The 21,504-nt window shown below is 40.8% G+C and overlaps 1 protein-coding gene across 3 annotated transcripts in view; it reads left to right on the top strand.

Annotated features, from left to right (window-relative positions):
• Positions 1–21,504, top strand: part of MCTP2 (multiple C2 and transmembrane domain containing 2) — a 232,977-nt gene that overhangs the window by 42,833 nt on the left and 168,640 nt on the right. For all 3 annotated transcript variants that reach the window (XM_087428888.1, XM_087428886.1, XM_087428887.1), the window contains 2 exons: positions 7,153–7,689; positions 21,099–21,161. In XM_087428888.1, the coding sequence (XP_087285014.1) occupies positions 7,222–7,689; positions 21,099–21,161 (531 nt within the window). In that variant the 5' untranslated portion in view covers positions 7,153–7,221. The remainder of the gene's footprint in view (positions 1–7,152; positions 7,690–21,098; positions 21,162–21,504) is intronic.

The following is a 21,504-nucleotide window of genomic DNA, read 5'->3' as shown; positions in this document are numbered from 1 at the left end:
GCTGGATTTCGTCGTTTCTTATGGCTGAGTAGTATTCCATTGTGTATATATACCACAGCTTCTTTATCCATTCGTCCCTTGATGGGCACTTAGGTTGCTTCCAAGTCTTGGCTATCGTGAATAAGGCTGCAATGAACACAGGGGTGCATGTACCTTTGCAAATTGGTGTTTTCAAGTTCTTTGGATAAATACCCAACAGTGGAATAGCTGGATCATATGGTTGTTCTATCGTTGATTTTTTGAGGAATCGCCATACTGTTTTCCATAGTGGCTGCACCAGTTTGCACTCCCACCAGCAGTGTATGAGAGTTCCCTTCTCTCCACATCCTCTCCAACACATGTTGTTTCCTGTCTTGTTAATTATAGCCATTCTGACAGGCGTGAGGTGAGGTGATATCTCATTGTAGTTTTGATTTGCATTTCCCTGATAGTTAGTGATTTTGAACATCTTTTCATGTGTCTGTTGGCCATCTGTATATCTTCTTTGGAGAAATGTCTGTTCAGGTCTTTTGCCCATTTTTTAATTGGGTTGGTAGTTTTTTTGTTGTTGAGATGCATGAGTTCTTTATATATTTTGGAGATTAAGCCCTTATCAGATGTATGGTTTGCAAATATCGTCTCCCAATTGTTAAGTTGTCTTTTCGTTTTGTTGATGGTTTCCTTTGCTGTGCAGAAGCTTTTTAGTTTGATGTAGTCCCATTTGTTTATTTTTTCTGTTGTTTCTCTTGCCCGGTCAGATGTGGTGTTTGAAAAGATGTTGCTAAGACCGGTGTCGAAGAGCGTACTGCCTATGTTTTCTTCTAGAACTTTCACAGTTTCAGGTCTTACATTCAAGTCTTTAATCCATTTGGAGTTAATTTTTGTGTATGGTGTAAGGTAAGGGTCTACTTTCATTTTTTTGCATATGGCTATCCAGTTTTCCCAACACCATTTGTTGAAGAGACTTTCTTTTCCCCAATCTTTTTTTTTTATGAGCACATATTTTTATGTTTAGATGTTTGTAGTTCTGTATGCCTGGTTCTGTACTACTTGCACATTTGGGGAAATTATGGTCAGAATGCTTTTGCAAAGCTTGTTAAAAGAGCTCTGGTTCCAGGTAAAATGGAATAAAACCACTCTAACCTTTTTTTCTCACTAAACACAATATGAAACCTGGATAATATGCCTAGTGAAGCTAATCGAGGTCTCTGAAAAGTCAATATCAGTGTATAGATTATAGAAGAACACCAGAATTGAAATACCACTAAACCAGAGACAAGTTTACCACTTTTTTCCCCTCTGCTAATCCTCCAGCCTGAATTCGATACAGTCCAAAATCCAGAAGTCAGTATTGGACACAGACAGAGATCCAAGAGACACCATCCTGTTCTGGCTCAAGGAATGGAAATGTGAAGCCCTAAAGCTCAGAGAAGGGAGAAATCCCCCATCTTTTTGGCTCCTTTTTCTCTGTTTTGTTATGCCCCCAGCTCCCTGGCAATCTGGTGGCAAAGGCAGTAGCAGCAAACGCAGCTGGCAACGAGAAACAGCAGGAGCCAAAACAGTGAATTAGGGGAACCTTTTTTCTATTTGGTGAAGCTGTAGTTCTTAGTGGCAGGGTTAAACCATTTCTTTCTTTCTTTCTTTTTTTTGAAAACTGGCTCAATCCTCCCATTACTCTGGTATGCTCATAGCAGTGGATTGTTTCTGATTGGAGGATTGAAAAGGGGAGTTCTAGGGTACAAGAAAGTATCAGGGGAGACAGCTGAGAAGGAGGGGCTTGGGAAATGATTACATAAAGGCATGAATTCCTGAACTCATCACAACCTGCACATGTGTGGATCTGATCCTTGTTAGCATACCAGCAACTCTGGAATGGAGTTAATGAATAGAATTCCACCCAAGTCCCAGACTGACCTCTACATGGTGTGCACCCAGGGCAAATCTGAATGGCCCTTTATAGCTTTTGAAAACGGAACTGACATTGGAACCCCAGCCCACAGATGGTGGGTTGGAATTTATGGCCGGTAGCTTACCAATTCAAGTGCCTGATAAAACAATAATATCAACATTCTCCGTAGATTTACATAAGGCACAAAATTTTATAAGAACAAGATGTTCAGGATACCGTTTATATTGGCATATGAAGAACTACAAAAATTTCAAATCATGTGGAAAAAGACAATCAATGGGTGACAATGGAAATATGACTTCAAAGCAGCTATTATAAAAATGCTAAAATGAATTATCATGAATCCTGAAATAAAAGTTATGATAGGAAGTATCAGGAAAGAAATAGGAGATATGAAGTAGAACCAAATGGAAATTTTAGAAATGAAAAATACAATAGGCTTTCTACCTCGCCCCCCCCAAAAAAAACAAAAAACCTCACTCTATTGATTTAATAATAGAGTGGAGATGACAGAGGAATCAGTAAACCTGAAAAGACATCAATAGAAATTATCCAATGTGAACAAAGGGGAGGAAAAAGATTGAAAAATATTGCACAGAGACCTTGGGACTGTTGGACAATAGCAAAAGGCATAATGTTTCTATCTCTGGAGTCCAAGAAGGAAAGGAGAGAAAGAGTGTGGCTAAAAAAGTATTCCAAGAAATAATGGCTGCAAACTTGCCAAGTTTGGCAAAAGACATAAACCTATAGATTCAAGAAGCTAAGCTAACTCTAAACAAGATAAACCCAAAGAAATATACACCCAGGCATATCATAATGGCTGAAAACTAACGACAAAGACAAAATCTTGAAAGCAGTCAGAGAAAAGTGACACCTTGTCTATAGGAGAATAGTGATTCAAATGACTAAGATTTCTTATCAGAAACCATGGAGGCCGGAAGGAAATGGTATGCTATTTTTAAAGTGCTGTAAGAAAAGTGTAGAATTTATTATCCAGAACAAATATCCTTGAAGGTGAAATGAAGACATTTTGAGATGAGGGAAAACCAAGAGAATTTGGAGTTAACAGACCTACTATAAAATAACTAGTTAAGGAAATTCCATAGACAGATGAGAAATGATACCAGAAGGAAATTTGGAATATCAATAATGGAGGAAATGGTAAATATAATAGACTATTCTTCTTTTCTTGAATTATTTAAAGTATGGTTCATGATTGAAATCAAAGTAAAACATTGTCCGATGGGAATTTTCAGTGTGTTTAGATGTAGTATATAAGACAACTTATAAAGGGAGAGAATGAGGGGACCTATATGATGTTATGGTAAGCAGAGTAATTTCCTCCCTGTTTCCCACAGATATCTACATCCTAATCCTGAGACCCTGTGAATATGTTACATTAAATGGCAAAAAGGACTTTGCAGATGGGATTAAGACTGTAGACCTTGGGATAGAGAGAGATCCTTTATTGTCCTGGCAGGCGAAGTCAAATCACATGAGTCCTTAAAAGTGGAAGAGGGAGGCAGAAGAAAGGATCAGAGGGATGCAGTGTTGAGAAGGACTTTCCTGGCTGTTGTTAGCTTTAAAGATGAAGAAGAGGGCCAAGAAATGTGGGCAGCCTCTAGAAGTTGCAAAAGGTCCTCAGATGGCAGCTAGCAAAATAATGGGAACCTCTTGGTCTGGAATGACCAAGAAACATATTGTCTTCTAGATCCTCCAGGAAAGGATGCAGCCTTGTCAATACCTTGATTTCATCCTGATGAGATGTGTCTTGGACTTCTGACCTCCAGAATTGGAAGATAATAAATTTATCATGTTAAGCCACTAAGTTTGTGGTTTTTTGTTATGGCAGCAATAGAAAACAAATGCATGTGGTATGGTTTCTCTATTCCAATTGAAGTGCTAAATTATTGATTCTAAGTAGAGTGTGAAAGGTTAACTATGCCTGTTGTAACCCCTAGAGCAACCACTAAAAATATATACAAAGAGATATAGTCAAAATTACAATTGATAAATTAAAATGAAACACTAAAAAAAAGTTCACATAACCCCTAAGAATGCAGGAAAGGGGAAACAAATAAAATGGCAGACCTAAATACAAACATATCAATTATTACATTAAATGTCAACTAAAAGATAGAGATTGTCAGATTTGGTTTAATCAGTAAGAAGATGTAACAGTTGTAAACATGTATAGAAATGACAACAGACCTTCAAAATAAAGAAACACAAACTGAAATAACTGAAAGGAGAACTAGGCAAATTCACAATTATAGTTAAAAAATCTAACACTACTCTCTAAGTAATACAAGCAGTAGACATCGAAAATCAGCAAAAATGTAGAAGAATTGAACCATCGACTAGCTAGATCTAATAGATATTTACGTAACACTCCATTAAGTGCTAATTGAAAATATTTCTAAATGAATATAAAAACAATCCTTTTTAGTGTATTTGCAAGTTAAGCTATGAGATGTGAATAATGTATTTGTGTCTTGCTAATGTGAAATACAAGTTCATATTTAGAATAACATTTTTAAAAGCAGCAAAAGTTGTAAAATATTTTAAAATTTAAAGCCAGAATGACCCAATATAAAATAATTGAAATAATAATAATTTAAAAGCTAGCTAACATTATATTAAAAATTTACTCTGTGCCAAACGCTATTCTAAGCACTTTATATGGACTAATTCATTCAGTCCTCACAGGATCCCTATGAGGTAGTTGTGGTTAAACTCATCTGTAAAATGGAAAGAATAATGAAATATAGAGCTCTTAAGTAAATTGACTAAGATATCCACATTGGGGATTATGACAACAATATCAATAATAAAAAATAGCTTTTCTTGACTGAACACTTCCTCTGCGTTGGACACTGTGCCTTACACTTTTTCTCATTTTGTTTCTAAACTAGGTATTATAATCCCCATTGGATAGGTGAGAAAATTGAGGCTTAGTGTGATGACTTGCCCCTGTTGGTACATCTAAGTAGAATGTAGCAAAGCAGAAATCCAACCCATGGAGACTGTCTGTAGAACCTAAGGTCTTCATCTCTGTACTGCCTACTGAAGATACTGCGTTCATCCTGGGAACTGAGAATGGTTCATCCTTGGATGCTTGTGGTCATCAGGCAGGGGGCACAGAGTCACATAGTCCTGACCTTCAAAAGGCATTGACTTCCCAATGACTATCCTGTCCTGGAGTGAGATAGGGCTGGGTAAAAGTGCTTAGATCCTTGATTTTAGAAAATGTGTTTTGTTGTGGCTTGTGACCGCTTCTATCCTCAGCCAAATGTGACAACCTAAGTACAGGCCATGTTGGAGTGACCTGACCACACAGTTCTTTTTCGTATTGCAGGGGTTGATTATGAGGCACTTGACACTTAGAATGAGAGTTATTGCTCCAAATTTGATTTTGATTTGTTCCCTAATGAGTCCAACCTGTTGTATCTCAAATTACCTTTTTTCCTGCACTGCATTTACCATACTCTGTTATTACGTGTTTGTTTGTGAAGTATTCCTTTTAGTCACATCAGCTGTTTGTGGGTGATACATTCCTGCAATCTTACATTCTCAGGCTGAAGGTCTGAAGCTTGCTTTTCCTAATATTTCCATTTTAGAAGTTTTGTGAGTTCTTCTGACCTGGTACATTGCGATATGGACAGACTTCTCACTCTTATAAATGTTTTTCTCTCTAGGCACCTTTATTTTATTTTATTTTATTTTTTTTTAAAGATTTATTTATTTATTTTCACCCCAAAGCCCCAGTAGTTAGTTGTATGTCATAGTTGCAGAGCTTTCTAGTTGCCGTATGTGGGACGCGGCCTCAGCGTAGCCGGAGAAGCGGTGCGTCGGTGTGCGCCCGGGATCCGAACCCGGGCCGCCAGCATCAGAGAGCACGCACTTAACCGCTAAGCCACAGGGCCGGCCCGGCACCTTTATTTTAATATAAATTTTAAGGATATTCGTTGAGATCCTAGTTGACATAAGCCTGTGTTTGTCCTTCAAAATGCACCCTTAACTCTGGAAAGGAAGATGCTAAGTTTAAAGCAAGGATTGGCAAACTGCAGTCTGCTGCCCGGTTTTGTAAATAAGGTTTTATTGGAACACGGTCACACTCTTTTATTTGGGTGTTGTCTATGTCTCCTTTGGTGCCACAACAGCAGGATTGAGTAGTTGTGACACACCATCCAGCCCACAAAGTCTAAAATATTTACTAATTGGCCTCATCTGGAAACTGCCTGCCCCTGGTTTAGAGACGTAGAAAAGCACCCACTTGATCATACAGGTTAAACATGCTATTATTTTTCTAGTAAATGTCTCTAGCTCTGCTTTCCCTGGAGAAGAAATAAGTAGTTTTCTTTTTCTTTTTAAAATTTTTTCCACCACACTTTATTGAGGTATAGTCGAAAAGTAAAAATTATATATATTTAAGGTATACAACATGATGATTTAATATATGTATACATTGTGAAATGATTAGCACAATCAAGTTAATTAACACATCTATTACCTCACATAGTTACTATATTTGTGTGTGTGCGGTGAGAACGTATAAGAGCTGCTCTCTTAGCAAATTTCAAGTATGCATGGCTATTATAAAAAAGACAAGATATAGCAAGTGTTAGTGAGGATGTGGAGAAAAGGGAACCCTTGTACACTGTTGGTGGGAATGTAAATTGGTACAGCCATTGTGGAAAACAGTATGGAGGTTCCTCAAAAAATTAAAACAAGAACCACCATGTGAGAACTAGCGATCTTGCTTCTGGGTATATCCAAAGGAAATGAAATCAGTATTTTGAAGGGATATCTTCACTCCCTTGTTCACTCCAGCATCATTCACAGTAGCCAAGATATGGAAACAACCTAAGTGACCGTTGAGGGATGAATGGATAAAGAAAATGTTATATATGTATATACATATATGTAATGGAATATTATTTAGCCATAAAAAGAAGGACATCCTGCCATTTGCAACAACATGGATGAACCCGTGGGACATTATGCTGAGTGAAATAAGCCAGACACAGAAAGCAGTCTTCTTCTGAAGCATTTTTTTGTGTGTGTCAACCTCATAGTTTCATTCATTGCTTTAACTTTTCTATAACTACTCTGATAAAAATCTTAAAAATTCAGTTCCTTAAAAATGCTTTTCCTGATATTTGTAGACATTACCAATCAAATGTTTCAATCTTGTTCACTGTGAAGTCCCCTAACACCACTGAGAAGTTTCATGTTCTCTCTCCCTTTATTCTGTTTTCTAGGGGTCACTGAAGTTGTTTTAGTAGAGACACACTCTTTTGCGGAGTGACTTCTTGTGTCTTCATGCGGCCATGGATCTGGATAAACCATCTGTCTGGGGCTCCTTAAAACAGCGGACCAGGCCTTTGCTAATCAACTTGAGCAAGAAAAAGGTGAAAAAGAACGCAAACAAACCCCTAGACTTAAGGGCGAGGCATCACCTGGATCGCCGCCTCAGCCTCTCGGTCCCTGACCTCCTGGAGGCTGAGGCCTTGGCCCCCGAGGGTCGGCCTTACTCTGGGCCCCAGTCCTCCTATACTTCAGTGCCCAGCAGCCTGTCAACTGCAGGGATCTGTCCCAAGACCAGCGGTAGCTCCTTGAAACAGTCTGAAGAAGAATTGGATTGGAGCCAGGAAGAAGCTAGCCACCTCCACGTGGTGGAAACGGACTCCGAGGAGACCTACGCCTCTCCCACCAAGGACAGGAGAGCTTCCAGCAATGGCATCTTTGATCTGCTCCAGAAAACTCCCCTCGGAGAGGATGCACCGGAAGAGCCGGAGGTGAGACCAGGGCTGGACACTTTCCTGAATTTTTCTTTTCTTTTTTTCTTCTTTTTAAGTGCATTCAGTGCCCTTGGAAAATTTGGTTAGGAGTTATTTTTGTGGTTAGCTTGAATGGAGAGAATGTCATTTACAAGAATTTAAATTAAGGTAATATTGATTGCACACAGTGTTCCCATTAGATTTAGAGTTGACCTCTATGTATTTTAAAACTATACCAAACTATACAAACTAGGACACTTAAAGGCATTAAAAGCCCTATTGGATGAGTACTCCTTTTTCCATCTCTGGACAAAGAAATTAACAGCATAACTTTTCCTCTAACTTTTTGCTTAAATGTGTATCTATCTCTCTGTCTCTGTATCTTTCTCTCTACACCATTGCCCAGTCCTACCATAGAGAAAAATGCACATTAATATTCCTAAGAAATGTATGAATGTATTTCTCCCTTTGACTGCCAGAGAGGTTGAGCTTCCTTATACACGTGCGTGAACACTTACTTGTGGGCAACTTCACTTGAATTCTCTAAAAAAAACTAAAAAGCCAAAAAGTAAAGGAAACAAATTCCTATCAATTCAGTGATTTACACAAAGCTTTCGTATTTCAGTAAGATCAAACAGCCGAACATAATTATGAGGCAAATCTTATATTTCTAGGAAGAGTTTAATTTAAATTCAATCACTAGATTATTAAATCATGATTTGGATGATCAATTTAATCAGATTTTTTTCAATTCTTCCATTAATGACACTGAAGTAGGTCACAATATTGAGTTAAGGGGTTAATTTTTCTATATTCCAGGTTAGTGTTATAATTGCATAGAAAACTGGTTATTCAATTGGGATTTTTGGTTTTAATTTTAGAATCAAAGCCTATTAATTATGCCGTACATTTGAGTTTCATTGGGGAATGGGATTGTGCATGTTCTGAGGATGTTGTGGTCATATTCTTTAAATTACTTTACTATTTTTTTCATTACCATTAACATTCATGAAATCCTTTTTACAACAATTTTATGATTTTTACCGTTTATAAAGTTGAAATGTGTTTTCACTCATCAAAATATAAATTAAGTGAATTATTAAACTAGTTCAGTATGAAGGAGGTAACGTTGAATTATATACTGAGGTTATCTTTATCTTCTTGTTACTTATTAACTGACTGGAAAAAAATGGGTGGGCTTCTTGGCTTTGATATGCCAATAATTTCAAATTAGAAGAATTTTTTTTTAAAGTTAGTGCTGTGAAACTATTTTAGCATTTCAGTAGACTTTGCTGAATATAAAAATTTGAATGCCTTCTCTAACTCAGGCACCATAAGGGTTACTACTGGAATTAGAGATGGATAAGAAAGTGACCCTGCCCTGAGTTAGGATCTACTGGGAAGCAGCTTTGCAGAGCACTAATTGTAGCATAAGAGGCAAACAGATATCAGGACTGTCCGTGCAAACCTTCAGGCCGTGTCTTCTGGGAGCTCAGTGGATGGAGGAGATCAGTGTGTGGGGACCAGGGGCGTGTCATGTGTGAGGCAATGTCCAAGCTAGCACAGAGGATAAGCAGGATTTGACAGGTGAGGAAATATGGTGAACATGGGCCTGAAGTGTGGATGGGGGCAGTGAGGGGTGGTGAGCGTTTTGCTCTGCCTGGAGCAGAGGCTTGGGGGGCTTCCTGGTGTGAGGTATGTCTGGAAGGGTGGGCTGTGCTGAGAGGCTGGTCAGTGATAGCACATGGATGGTTGGCAGATGGAGGGTTGGTAGCGGTTATTTTCTCTTCTCTGGGCTAAATGCAGAAAAGCCTGGAATACACAGTCCTTTCAGAATAGGTTATTCTGGGTAATTTGGTTTTCTCTTTTAACTCAACTATTTTTAAAAAAAAACCTTCTTTCTCGAAAGACAATCTTTTGCTTCTCTTTTCCTGCCCTGGGAAGTACAAGATAGGACTGAGACTGATTCTTTCTTCCATGGCCACTTGAGTGCCATTTATCTGCTTGGTGGCCTGTTTGCAGGGGATGGAGGGACTGGGCTATAGCTAATCAGACCTGTAGATCACTTGTGGTCAAGTGCATTGTTCTGCCTACCCCCTCCTTCCTCTCCTCCTCCTCCTCCCTCTACTCCCCCTGTATTTGGTGGGCCCCTCCCATCCTTCCTCTACTCCCCCTGTATTGGGTGGGCCCCTCCCATCCTCCCTCTACTCTCCCTGTATTGGGTGGGCTCCTCCTACTCCCTGAGGATCTAATTTTTCACATGGTACAGAAGTTAGCACTCCCTTACTATCTTTTCCACTAGGCTGTGTTAATTTGGGGACTGGGTGTGGCTGGGGGAGTCATGTCTAATTTGTCTTTGTTTTCTCAGCGCCTAGCTTGGTGCGTGGTACAAAGCATAGGCTCAGTCAATATTTATTTAGTACAGAAATCAATGATAGAAATGTGTGCATTCAGGTTAAAAGTTTTTTGCTAGTGATTTTATTGTGAGTTCTCTTTAGTCTATCATTTAACTGAGGTCAGCATTTTTTTTTGAAAGAAACACATCATACTATAAATTAATTCTCTTTTTATATCGTATTAACTGAAAATAGAGATTTACGCAGGTGTAGACTTTTCAGCCCAAGTCTGATACTGATTTTAAATCTGAATGTGTTATCTCTGCCTTTTTTTCAATGAAGATGGAAGTCCTGGCTGAATTCATGTTATCTGTGAGTTTTGGAGTTGGTTAATGCAGATTTCCAGCATAGTTCATCTCCTTTCTTCCTAATGAATAGTGAGCAGCTTTCTATCACTTTCATGGAATAGGGGGAGAAACGAGGAGGAAGGAAGGAGTTGGCATGTGACAAGCCTGGTGTATAACAAGGACAATTAGATGATTGCCAGGTATCTTTGGTGTGACTTATTTTGTTTGTAGCTTTCCAGAGAGGGTAAAGCAAGGAACATCCGTGGTCTGAGGCGCCCGTTGGGGTTTGCCTCACCTGTTTTATGTCCAATGCTGACTTGGCTCCCGGGTGAGCTGCAGCAGTGGGATAGGACCCCAAATCTTGGTATTGTCTAAACGTTCTACAGTCACTTTCCAGTCCTGCCAGTGTCAGCAAAGGAAGTGAAGTGTTGGCTTACAGTTATGAGGAAATGGAATGATGAGGCAAAGAAGAAAATTAAGGATGAGGGAAGAAGAAAAAGGAACATGAGAATGTAGAGGCCAGGTAGAGCCTGGAATAGTCTCAATGCACGTGCTCAAATGAGCCGTAACACCAAAATGGGAGAAAGTGGGTTCAGAATAAAGGATACATTGGTGGAAGAGGATTCTCCAGACTCTTGAGCCCTGGATTCATATCACACTGGATCTCCCATAGGAACCCGATCTCAACTTGACTTGACAGAATTCACTGTCTCCCTGAACTGCCCTCACACATACAGACCATCATTTCTTGGCAACATTGCCATTATTCACCTAGTTGCTCAAGGAAAAACCTGTGAATAATGTTAGACTGTTTTACTTTCCTTGCTTTTCACATCTTGTGCAATCTTCATTTATCCATCTCATATCTCTCTCCTCCTCCCTTATCTACTTCATTCTTCTCTTACTGAAATCCCCTCATCCTTCAAGGCCCAGCTGAAATCTTCCTTTTCCGTGGTGCTTTTCCTGACTCTACAATTAGTATACGCACCCTGGCTTCGTTTGCACAGTATGCCACTTTTACTACTATTGAGCACTAACCTCATTCTGCTTTCTGTAGAAATCTGTAGAGAGAAAGGGATTAGAACAGGTAGAGGAGGGAGAGAGGGGAGGGCAAATGGGTACTGGGCAAGGGTGTGACTGGGTAAGACCCTGAGAAGGTAACCAGGCTCCAAGACCTATATACACTGTCCAGTGGCCATCTGCCCTGTGGGTTGCTCATGATAACCAAATGATAATGAGACTAGCAACAAATGGCAATCACAACTAATTTTCAATGAGAATAAAATACTGTGTAGACTTTAAGGTTCATTTTGATATAAACAGCTCATTCTTCCATTGTTGTTAAGTTACTTTGGAAGTCGACTCATAATCAACACCTGCTTCATTAACTTCTTAGGAGAAATGACTACTTTGTAACTTATTATGCTTGAAATACTTGCAGAATGTATGTTAGGTACATTTCCTCCCTGAAGTCAGCCTATGTGAGAAGTCACACAGAATCAAGAGATTGCTTGGTGAATATGAATCATGGTGAGAACAGATAGGTTCCACACTGAATGGCATCTGGCATGCCATCCATCTCAGAATAGGGATTGAGCTGCAAATGAGAACGGGACATACTCAAACTTTGTTTGCTAGGGCCTCCTACATCCATCTCCACATGCCAGCCTGCCTAGCCCATGAAGCCAGGATTCTTAAAGTCCTGTGGCATAGGTTCTTTCTTCCATCTATAGCATTCAACTCCAAACTTTTACCTAGGCTTCCTTGTATGACCTCTTCCTTTTTGTGGTTGACACATTATTTTATTAGTTGTATTACCACTTTCAATCAGGCTAATATATTATCATGGTTGCCCGGCCACCAGGTTATCTCCTTTAGGTGACTTTGGTTATCTGGCCTCTGATGGATGAAAGGAGGTCTTAAAGTTTCATTTTCATTGCTCTCATCACTAAGACTTGGGACTTAGGAGGTGGTAAGTGCACGTTACGTTACTGCCAAACACCACCGTCACCTTGTATGGTCATCCGTTGCTTAACGATGGGGATACTTTCTGAGAAATGCATTGTTAGATGATTTCGTCATCGTGAGGACATCATTGAGTGTACTTACACAAACCTAGATGGTTTAGCCTACTACGCACGTAGGCTATATGGTACTAATCAGATGGTAATCACACACCATCACGTATGTGGTCTGTAGTTGACTGAAACATTGTTGTGCGGCGCGTGACGGTATTTAGTTAGTTGTTTAGAAGTCAGCCTCTCTTGTTAGATTGGGAGCTCCTGAAGAGTAGAGATGATGTCTTCTTTTTCTTCTGCCAGCCTTTTTGCAAACCTTGCTTATGTGAAATATATTGATTCATTTGTCTCTGTAGTTGACTTGCAAGCCACAGACCACTGCTAGGTGCTGTGGGGGCTCTAAGAAATTCAGTTGGGTTGGGAAAGGTGATGATACGTGGAGGCCCTGCGTGGGTAGGGTGAGCTCTAAAGGAGTTCCCAAGTGTCAAGTTAAATGTGCAGAAGGTAAGTTAAGGAAACTCAGAAGGAGAGTAGCTTATTTTTTCTTCTTTCCTTCTTACCTTGCTTTTTCTTCTCACTCTCTCCCCAGTCAGCATCCCTCCAGTAGTTATTTTACAAGGTACTCTCTCATACCTTGTAAAATCAGTTAAGTATTTAGTCAATACAGACAGCTGCCTCTGGTTCCTGTCCCCAGCATTGATGACGGAATTGAGATTAGACCCAGATACTGGAAAAAATGACCAATAATACTAGGCAGTGTCTAGTCAGTGCTAGACAACTGGTTGAGGTGAGAGGAGAGCGGTCGCTCTGAGTAGGTGGTCAGGAAAAGCTTGAGAGGGTGTATTTTGACGATAAGGCTCAGATAGGTGGAGAGTAAAGCTGAGCAGTTAGGTTTCATGTCCATGAGGCTAGAAAAACAGAAAGCTCTTAGCTCAGTACCTGGCAGTCCCAAGTACCTCACAAGGACTCACTGCCATGATTATGGTTGTATCTATTGGTGTTATTATAATTATTTTTATCATTACGTTTTTCAGAATGAAATAGCGGGCTGAGAAGGTTTAATGATTTACCTAATGTCATCCAGCTAGTAAGAGTCAGAGCCAAGATCTAAATCCAGGACTGGCTAAATCCAAAACCTGTGCACAAAACTGTGTGTACAATAAGAGTTTGGAAATGCAATCCTGCATCTTGAGAGAACTCAGAGCTGGTGGTTTAAAAAGTTGGTCATCAAAGGAAGACTTATTTTTCTGTGTCCACTGTGCCTCTTTTTTTTTTTAATTTTATTTATTTATTTTTTTTCCCCAAAGCCCCAGTAGATAGTTGTATGTCATAGTTGCACATCCTTCTAGTTGCTGTATGTGGGACGCGGCCTCAGCATGGCTGGAGAAGTGGTGAGTTGGTGCGCGCCCGGGATCCGAACTCGGGCCACCAGTGGCGGAGTGTGTGCACTTAACCGCTAAGCCACGGGGCTGGCACTGTGTCCTTTTAATTGCAGGGATAATTATAGTGATCGAATGGGCTTATTGTCATGGTCAGTAACTAATAATCCTGAATGGAAGGATTATTACCCCCCCATCACCCATGAAATCTCAGAATGGGGTACGTCCTTCCCTGACATTTCATTTGGCAGTTGGAGTTTTAAACAACCAGCTTTGGTGCTTGCTTGTGTGGTGAGTTAAGTAGTTTCGAGAAGTACCCTACTGGGATGTTTCCAGAAACTCTGCTTGGCAACCACAGAGCTTCAGTTTAGTGACCACAGAGAAGCCAAATGACAACCACAGAGGAGAGAAAACAACCTACAGTTTGCAAAATGAGACAAGTGCATCAGTTTCTTTTCACTTCAGTTATTTGTTCTTTGCTATTTTTGTTTTATCTTAAAAATCATTACTCAATATCATGGTGTTAGCAAGACAGGCATGTCAGCCGTGTCCGAGGGTCCTTCATGGACTTAGCCTCTTTTTTATTCTTCCCTCCCTCCTTCCCCATCTGTTTCCCACCGACTGTGTGCTGGTCCTGTTCTAGGCGCTAGGAACCCAGCAGTCAGGAAAATAGACAACAATCTATTTCCTCAGGGAGATCCTATTCTGAACGGTGGCAGGCTACAGATGTCTTCAGAAAGCAATCAAGTTAATGGAGAAAAATAAAGCAGACAAGGCGCTCGGGATTGCTGGGGTGGGGGCGTTACAGTTTTGAACAGAGTGGTCGGGAAAGACCTCTTCTGAGATGATGACATTTACGCAAAGATCTAGAGGAGGCAAGGAAGCAAGTTGTGTGCATGTCTGGAGAAAAAGCACTTTTGAAGGAGAAAACAGTAAGCATAAAGGCTCTCGGGTGGCAGGAGTGTGCCTGCTATGTTTCAAGAAGGGAAGAAGCAGTGTGGCCGGAGAGGAGGGGATGATGGTAGGAGATGTCAGAGTGACTTCTGAGGTGGCATCATGCAGCCTTTCCCATCCTGCCAGGCAACTCTGCTAGACAGCAACTCCCCGGGCACTGAATGAGCAGGATACAAAGGAACCCTGTGGGCTCAATGCTGTGTCTCTGATAGGCGGGGCAGGATGGACAGTAGCGTACAGGTGGTGCTACTGTAGACACTGCAAATAACAGTAAGTAGAAGCTTTGCCTTGGAAGAGAGCTGTGGAGGAAGTGTGCACAGGCTGATGAGCTGTGTATGGAAGGGCAGGTGGCATTGTCCTGAGGCTTCATCAGCCAGACGTCTAACTGTGTCACGATAACAGTGTCAGCAGGGAAAGGATGGTCGGAATGGAGGGAGGGACTTGGGTTACTGACCACTTTCATTGCATTTTTTTCTCCAGTCTTCCCAAACACATCTACTATCTTAATAATAATAATAATAACAATAATAATAATAGAATAGCAACACCAATCTAATACCACTTACCCCGAGAGGTTATATGTAAGGAAGTCTGCTGAGTGCAATATACATGATATCTCATTGGACCGCATCTATTTGGTTCACTCTGTATATAGATAGCCGAGGACTGTGTCTGGCCCAGAGAAGGTGCTCAGTAGATATCCTTTGAATGAATAAATTTTTCTTCTAACAACCCATAAGGTAAGTATCTTTTTTTGCCCCTTTTAGTGATGTTCCTGTGTCCTGAATTTTAAGTGAATTTTTCAAGGACCCAAAGTTAGGAAGTAGCAGAAGTGGGATTCAAATCCAGGTCTTTCTGACTGCAGAGCTTCATCTGCCACTGTGCAGAGCTGCCTCTCAGTGTGTCAGGCCAGGTGTTCTGTTTTTGGATTCTTCTGGTTCTGGGTACAGTGAGAAGAGTGGAGTATTCAGGATACGCAGGTGAAGGCCTGACTCTCTTGCTTCCCTTTGGCAACCATTTAGCCTCTTAGCTCTGGCTTCTTTATGTGTACATTGATGATATTAACGACTAATGACTTTGATGCAATGTAAGAAGTTAATAGGAGTGTGTATTGTAAATTATATAGGCTAAGCCAGTTAAGTGCGCGCGTTCCGCTACTGGTGGCCCGGGTTTGGATCCTGGGCACACACCGATGCACCGCTTGTCTGGCCGTGCTGAGGCAGCATCCCACATACAGCAACTAGCAGGATGTGCAACTACGACATACAACTATCTACTGGGGCTTTGGGGCAAAAAAGGAGGAGGATTGGCAATAGCTGTTAGCTCAGGGCCGGTCTTCCTCAGCAAAAAAAGAGGAGGATTGGCGTGGATGTTAGCTCAGGGCTGATCTTCCTCACAAAAACAAAACAAAACAAAAAAATTATAAAGGCTAAGCAAACGTAAAGGGGACCATTATTCTTTTAAACTATCTACTGGTAATAAGCATGAAAAAACATTTATGGAAGATCAGTGGACAAATATCACTGAATATGGAAAGAAAGGTTTTAGAGAATTATATCAGGGGTTGACAAACTTTTTCTGTAAAGGACCAGGTAATAAATATGTTCAGCTTTGTGGAGCATAAGGTCTCTCTTCCAACTACTCAACCCTGGTATTGTAGCATGAGATCAGCCATAGACAGTATATAAATGAGTAGGTGGGGCTGTATTTCAAAGTTTAAACTTTATAAAAATAAGTGGTGGGCTGTAATTTGCTGACCACTGTTTTACACCATCATGTGATTGAGTAGGGTATATGTATACATGCACATGAACATACATACACATGACTTATATTTTGTATATTAGATAGTATTCCAGGGTAATCACTTTTAGAGAACATTCTTAGGGGTGGGGGAAAACTAAATATGTATATCTTGATTGTATGATCAATAACCTTCCAAAAAGTTGTGTAAAGACTGAATATGAGTAGACTCAGCCATCTGGTCGACCTGAGTTTTTCTGAACAGACATTCCAATTTTGACCTCTAATTGCCATGTGGGTTTTGATTCTATCACTGCATCCAGGCATGGCTTCATGGTCTGTCTAGCCATGTGATCCCCTTTGCTCATTTTGCTACTTCCTTGCCCTGTAGGTATTTGTGTTTGTGACTACTGTTGTCCAAAGTCTTCATATTCTCAATAACCTAGATGTGGGCTAAGTAATTAAGCACATATGTATTATGTGTATCATTTGCTATATACATATATATATATATATATATTTTTTTTTTTTTTTTGTGTGTGTGAGGAAGATTGGCCCTGAGCTAACATCTGTTGCTAATCTTCCTCTTTTTGCTCGAGGAAGATTGTCGCTGAGCTAACATCCTTGCCACTTTTCCTCTGTTTTATATGTGGGATGCTGCCGCAGCATGGCTTGATGAGTGATACGTATGTCTGTGCCTGGCATCTGAACCCGCGAACCCTGGGCCGCTGAAGCAGAGCACCAAACTTAAGCTCTATGCCACTGGGCCGGCCCCTATACTCATATATTTTAATAGAGTATTTTTCAAAGACTATATTAGTGATCTTCTCAGCCAACTTTTTACTCTTACTTAGCTCTCCTTGGTGTGGGTTTATGTATCCTTCCACTGAAGTTTAAACAGCCAGTGATTGCTTAGATTGTTTATAATTTGGCTTCCTGTGTGTACTTCACGGTGAGATCCTTCAGACAACCATGGAGGTGGTATTTGTATAAGATCACATTTAGTGTACACAAAAGGAAAATGTTGTTTATTTACGTCAGTATCTTGCTCTTAAGATCCTTGGTAACTAGAGATTTTCTTTTTTAAATAATCATCTCATCTATCCTAATATCTTCCCATATCCTATTGAAATTTAATAAATTTGCATTCTTGCAGATGGAGATTCTCATCTAAAGTGAATGCAAAGTATATTACCTTCCTATAAACTTTGGTTTACCAAGGTAGTATGGAAATATCAGTGCAAATTTGCTGTCATTAAAAGACACACACACACACACACACACACACACACAAACCACTTATCTGAAAGGTAGCAGTGAGAATTGTGTGAGAGATGACTAACCTCATACTAATTTTCATGCCCAGATGTTAATGCTGTATTTCTGAATGTTTGTATGTAATTAGATGGCTTTCTCATATTAAGACTTTTAATCATTGTTAATATTCAAAATTATTTGCCCTTTCCTGAGTATGTTCTTGGAGATAATTGGTTTGAAATAGTTAAAACCAATGCTTAATGGATAAACAGACTGGACATCTACACAATGGAATACTATTCAGCGATAAAAAGGAATGAACTCTTGATACAGACAACATCTTGGATAAATTTCAAAGGCATTGGGCTGAGTGAAAGATGCCAGTATCAAAAGATTTCATACCGTATGATTCCATTTATATGATATTCTGGAAAAGATGAAACTGTATGATGAAAACAGATCAGTGGTTGCCAAGGGTGGGGGATGATTTGACCACAGTGGGACAGCATGAAGGAGTTTTTGGGGTGAGGTGATAGAACTGTTCTGTGTCCTGATTGTGGTGGTGGTTACACAAATATATACATGTGTTAAAAATCATAGCACTGAAAGCACATGCAGAAAGTCAGTTTGACTGTGTGTTATTTTTTTTAAGTAAAATTAAAAAACTCAGAGTGCTTGATTATGCTTGTAGAGAACATCAAAAAAATTTTTCTAATGGTTGCGGGATACCAGCACTTCCTGATGATGAAAACATTAATTGTGCTCTTTTTAATGAAAAACTCATTGATGTAGTTACTAGGTTTACGAAGAAGGTGAAAATAACGCAACTTTTATCAGTGGCTAGTACCTTCAGCTCTATGCAGAGTGTAGGGAAATACTCAAAGTTATGTGTCCCCCTGCGGCTGTAACTCGGTCCTCCTGTGCCCGTGTAGCGTTTCTCCTCTTCTTTATGGTGATCACTTTCCTTCCTTGGTGTGTATATATGGTGTGTGACAGTTACGGTGGCTGTGGGAACCGTAACTTTAAGTTCTGTGACTTTTCTGTGAGTAAAACCAGCCATAATATTGAATAATGTCATCCTTCACATTTAATTTCCATGTTGTTGTAAGTGGAAGACATTGCATATTTGAATAAAAGCTCTGTGTTCATTTTTGATAGCGTGTAATTGATGGTGGTTATGTGGACTAATTTTGTCACTTAATTAACATTATCCTTAAGTCCAGTGAGGCCAACTCGGGAGAATGTGTATGGTGTGCCAGTCTGAGGGGTGGTGCTTTCTAAGCACCCATCTGTCCACTCTTTTATTTGACAGAGGAAGATACTTGACCACCATGATCCTTGGCTAGTAACTGTGCACTTTACAGAGAAATTCTGATCCCAGCACAGGTAGTTTTGTGGAATTGCCTTCAAACAGAATTGGTTAAGTGGAGCATTGATTCATTTCATGAAACTGGAGGCACTACGGTGGGATGTTCAGGCTGCAGAGGATCAGACAGCAGATGTTACCTGCTGGCTCTGCATGTGAAGGCATGGTTGGACTTTTTTGGTTTTATAAATCAGGCAGAAGAGGAATTGGTAAGCTTCTAGGAAATAATAGTGTGCAGTGTAAAAGGCATGAAGAGAAATCTTTTGAAATTGGGAGAGTTGAATAAGGTTCTGATTGTTGTCATAAAGTACTCTTTAGACGGTCCCGTCCAACTCACCTGGATGTCTTTCTATTTTTAACAAAAGAGGAGGCACCAAGAACCAGAGTGGGCGTGTTTAGGAAAGGCCCTGCTGCTGCCTCTTGCCTTGTGTGCTAACAGGTAAAGCATGGAGAGGACTCTTGTCCTGGCTGGGCAGTGGTGGCACTTCCAGGGCCAATGGGCTCTAGTGACTGAGGTCCTGGGACTCTTAGAGAAAGGTTCAAGTATCTGAAATCACTCTTGATCCTGTGTGAATCAATCTCAAGTGAAGGAATATTCACAGTCAGGGGACCTTAGACCTGGTGTGGTGGAGAAAGAGGCAGATGTGAGAACCACAGATGCGAAGAACAGGAGGGCCTCTGTTCCTGATGGTGAGGGCTTGTGTGGCTCCAAGCTGTCTTGTGATCAGGGCTCACTTCTGCCCAGTTGCAGCATTTCTTGATGTCACTGCAGGCAGAGGAGGTGGACCAGAGCGCCCCTGTTTGTTTGCCGCCCGTCACCATCCATCTTGAGGTCTGAAGAATTGCCTTCCTGCTCTGGAACCTGGGTTCTGTTACTGCCTCAAGTTCCACTTGAGAGAGAGAGAGAGAGAGAGAGAGAGAGAGAGAGAGAGTGAGTGTCTTGGAAGGCAGGCCACCATCCAGGCAGGATCTCTGAAGTGTGCCAAGACTTCCCTGATGGTTGCTGTGGATGAGAAGGACCAATGACCACAGTGCTTCTGCTTCCCACCTCCACCCGCAATGGTTCATGGTCATCTAAGCAATCTCTGCAGGCTGTTGCCTACCTCTAAATTTGCCCATAACTTTGGAGTTAGCCAGCCTTCTTTGGAGGGAGAAATCCATTGTTTTTTACACAAGAAATCAGCCATGGCTAATATGTCAAGCAGATAGGAACATATCCAAAATGCTGGAGGCCGTTTGCTCATTTCCCTTCCATCTCTGCCTTTCCATGCAGTCAGCCATCCTCACATCTAGCCCAGAGACCTTCATAAAGTCCCAGAGCTCCTCCAGATTCCTCATTTTTGCAAATAAAACCTGCCACAATGGAGATGTCTACTGTCTCCCACACTGACTGCTGTATGATGCATACTCCATTGCCCTGTGGAATCACTTCCTGGGTATCTGAGGCATATGTAAATGAGGAAACATAGACGCTTCCCATTCTGAGGTCATTTGTTCAGAATTTGCATTTCCTGGTTTTTGGTTGGTACGTGTACAGTTGCTAGACTCGTGGAGGGCTGGCTTGAGGAACGTCTTTCAGCACACATTTTGACATGTTTCCTCCCTGCCTGACAAGCTCGCCTGCCTCTCTGGTTCCTGAGCTGCCGTTTGCCCTTGAAGGCTGGGGGCCAGGCAGACCCACCCTGGGAGGGACCTCACGGGAAGGCCCTGATGCTCCCGCTTCCTTCACCAGGAACAAAGCTGCTCTCATGTTAAACCCTGGATGAACTAGGGATGCAGGAGTGGCCCAACAGGAGAGCCAAATGGGCCTTTTCCATGCTCTGATCAATGACTGAGAAGGCAGAGGCCGCAGCCAGATAGACTCCTTGTATTGCCGAGACTTGCCACGCACACAGAAAGGCAGCCTGCACGTTTGAAACTAAGTATGCAGATGACAGATTCAAAGGGAAAGACCTGATAAAGGATATCCTTGCAAGTTGGTTTTCTTTTGCTTTTTTAAAGCAGAGTTTTTTTCTTTTTATTTACAGAAGCTCTGTGGAAGTGTGGATCTAAATGCTTCTCTGACATCCCAACAGTTTGAAGAGCAATCTGTGAGTGACAGTTCTTAAAAACAAACACTAAAGTAAATATTGTAATATTTCTTATCAGATGTTTGGATCTGTGTTTCTTTGCCTCTTTCATTTCTAAAGAATGCTGAACCGTATCCACCAACAAAGACAGGCCTTGTGAATTATAGCTGGACAAGAGGAATTCAGTGTCTGTTGATTTGTCAGAGTGGGATAGATTCTTCTAAAAATACAGAGCAGCTATGAAATTGAGTGAGATAATACAGGAGACAAAGTCATTTTGAAGTGCTTTGAAACGTGGACAGGGAAACTTTCAAAAGAAGGCTGTGGAGGGTGACTTAGCCACGGGCTCGATTAAGTGAATGTC

This window comes from Ceratotherium simum, chromosome 3 (genome assembly GCF_057802395.1).
Source record: "Ceratotherium simum simum isolate JZ-2026a chromosome 3, ASM5780239v1, whole genome shotgun sequence".
NCBI classification, from domain to species: Eukaryota; Metazoa; Chordata; class Mammalia; order Perissodactyla; family Rhinocerotidae; genus Ceratotherium; species Ceratotherium simum.
The sequence above is the reverse complement of the archived record's forward strand: the minus strand, read 5'-3'. Positions and strand labels throughout refer to the sequence as shown.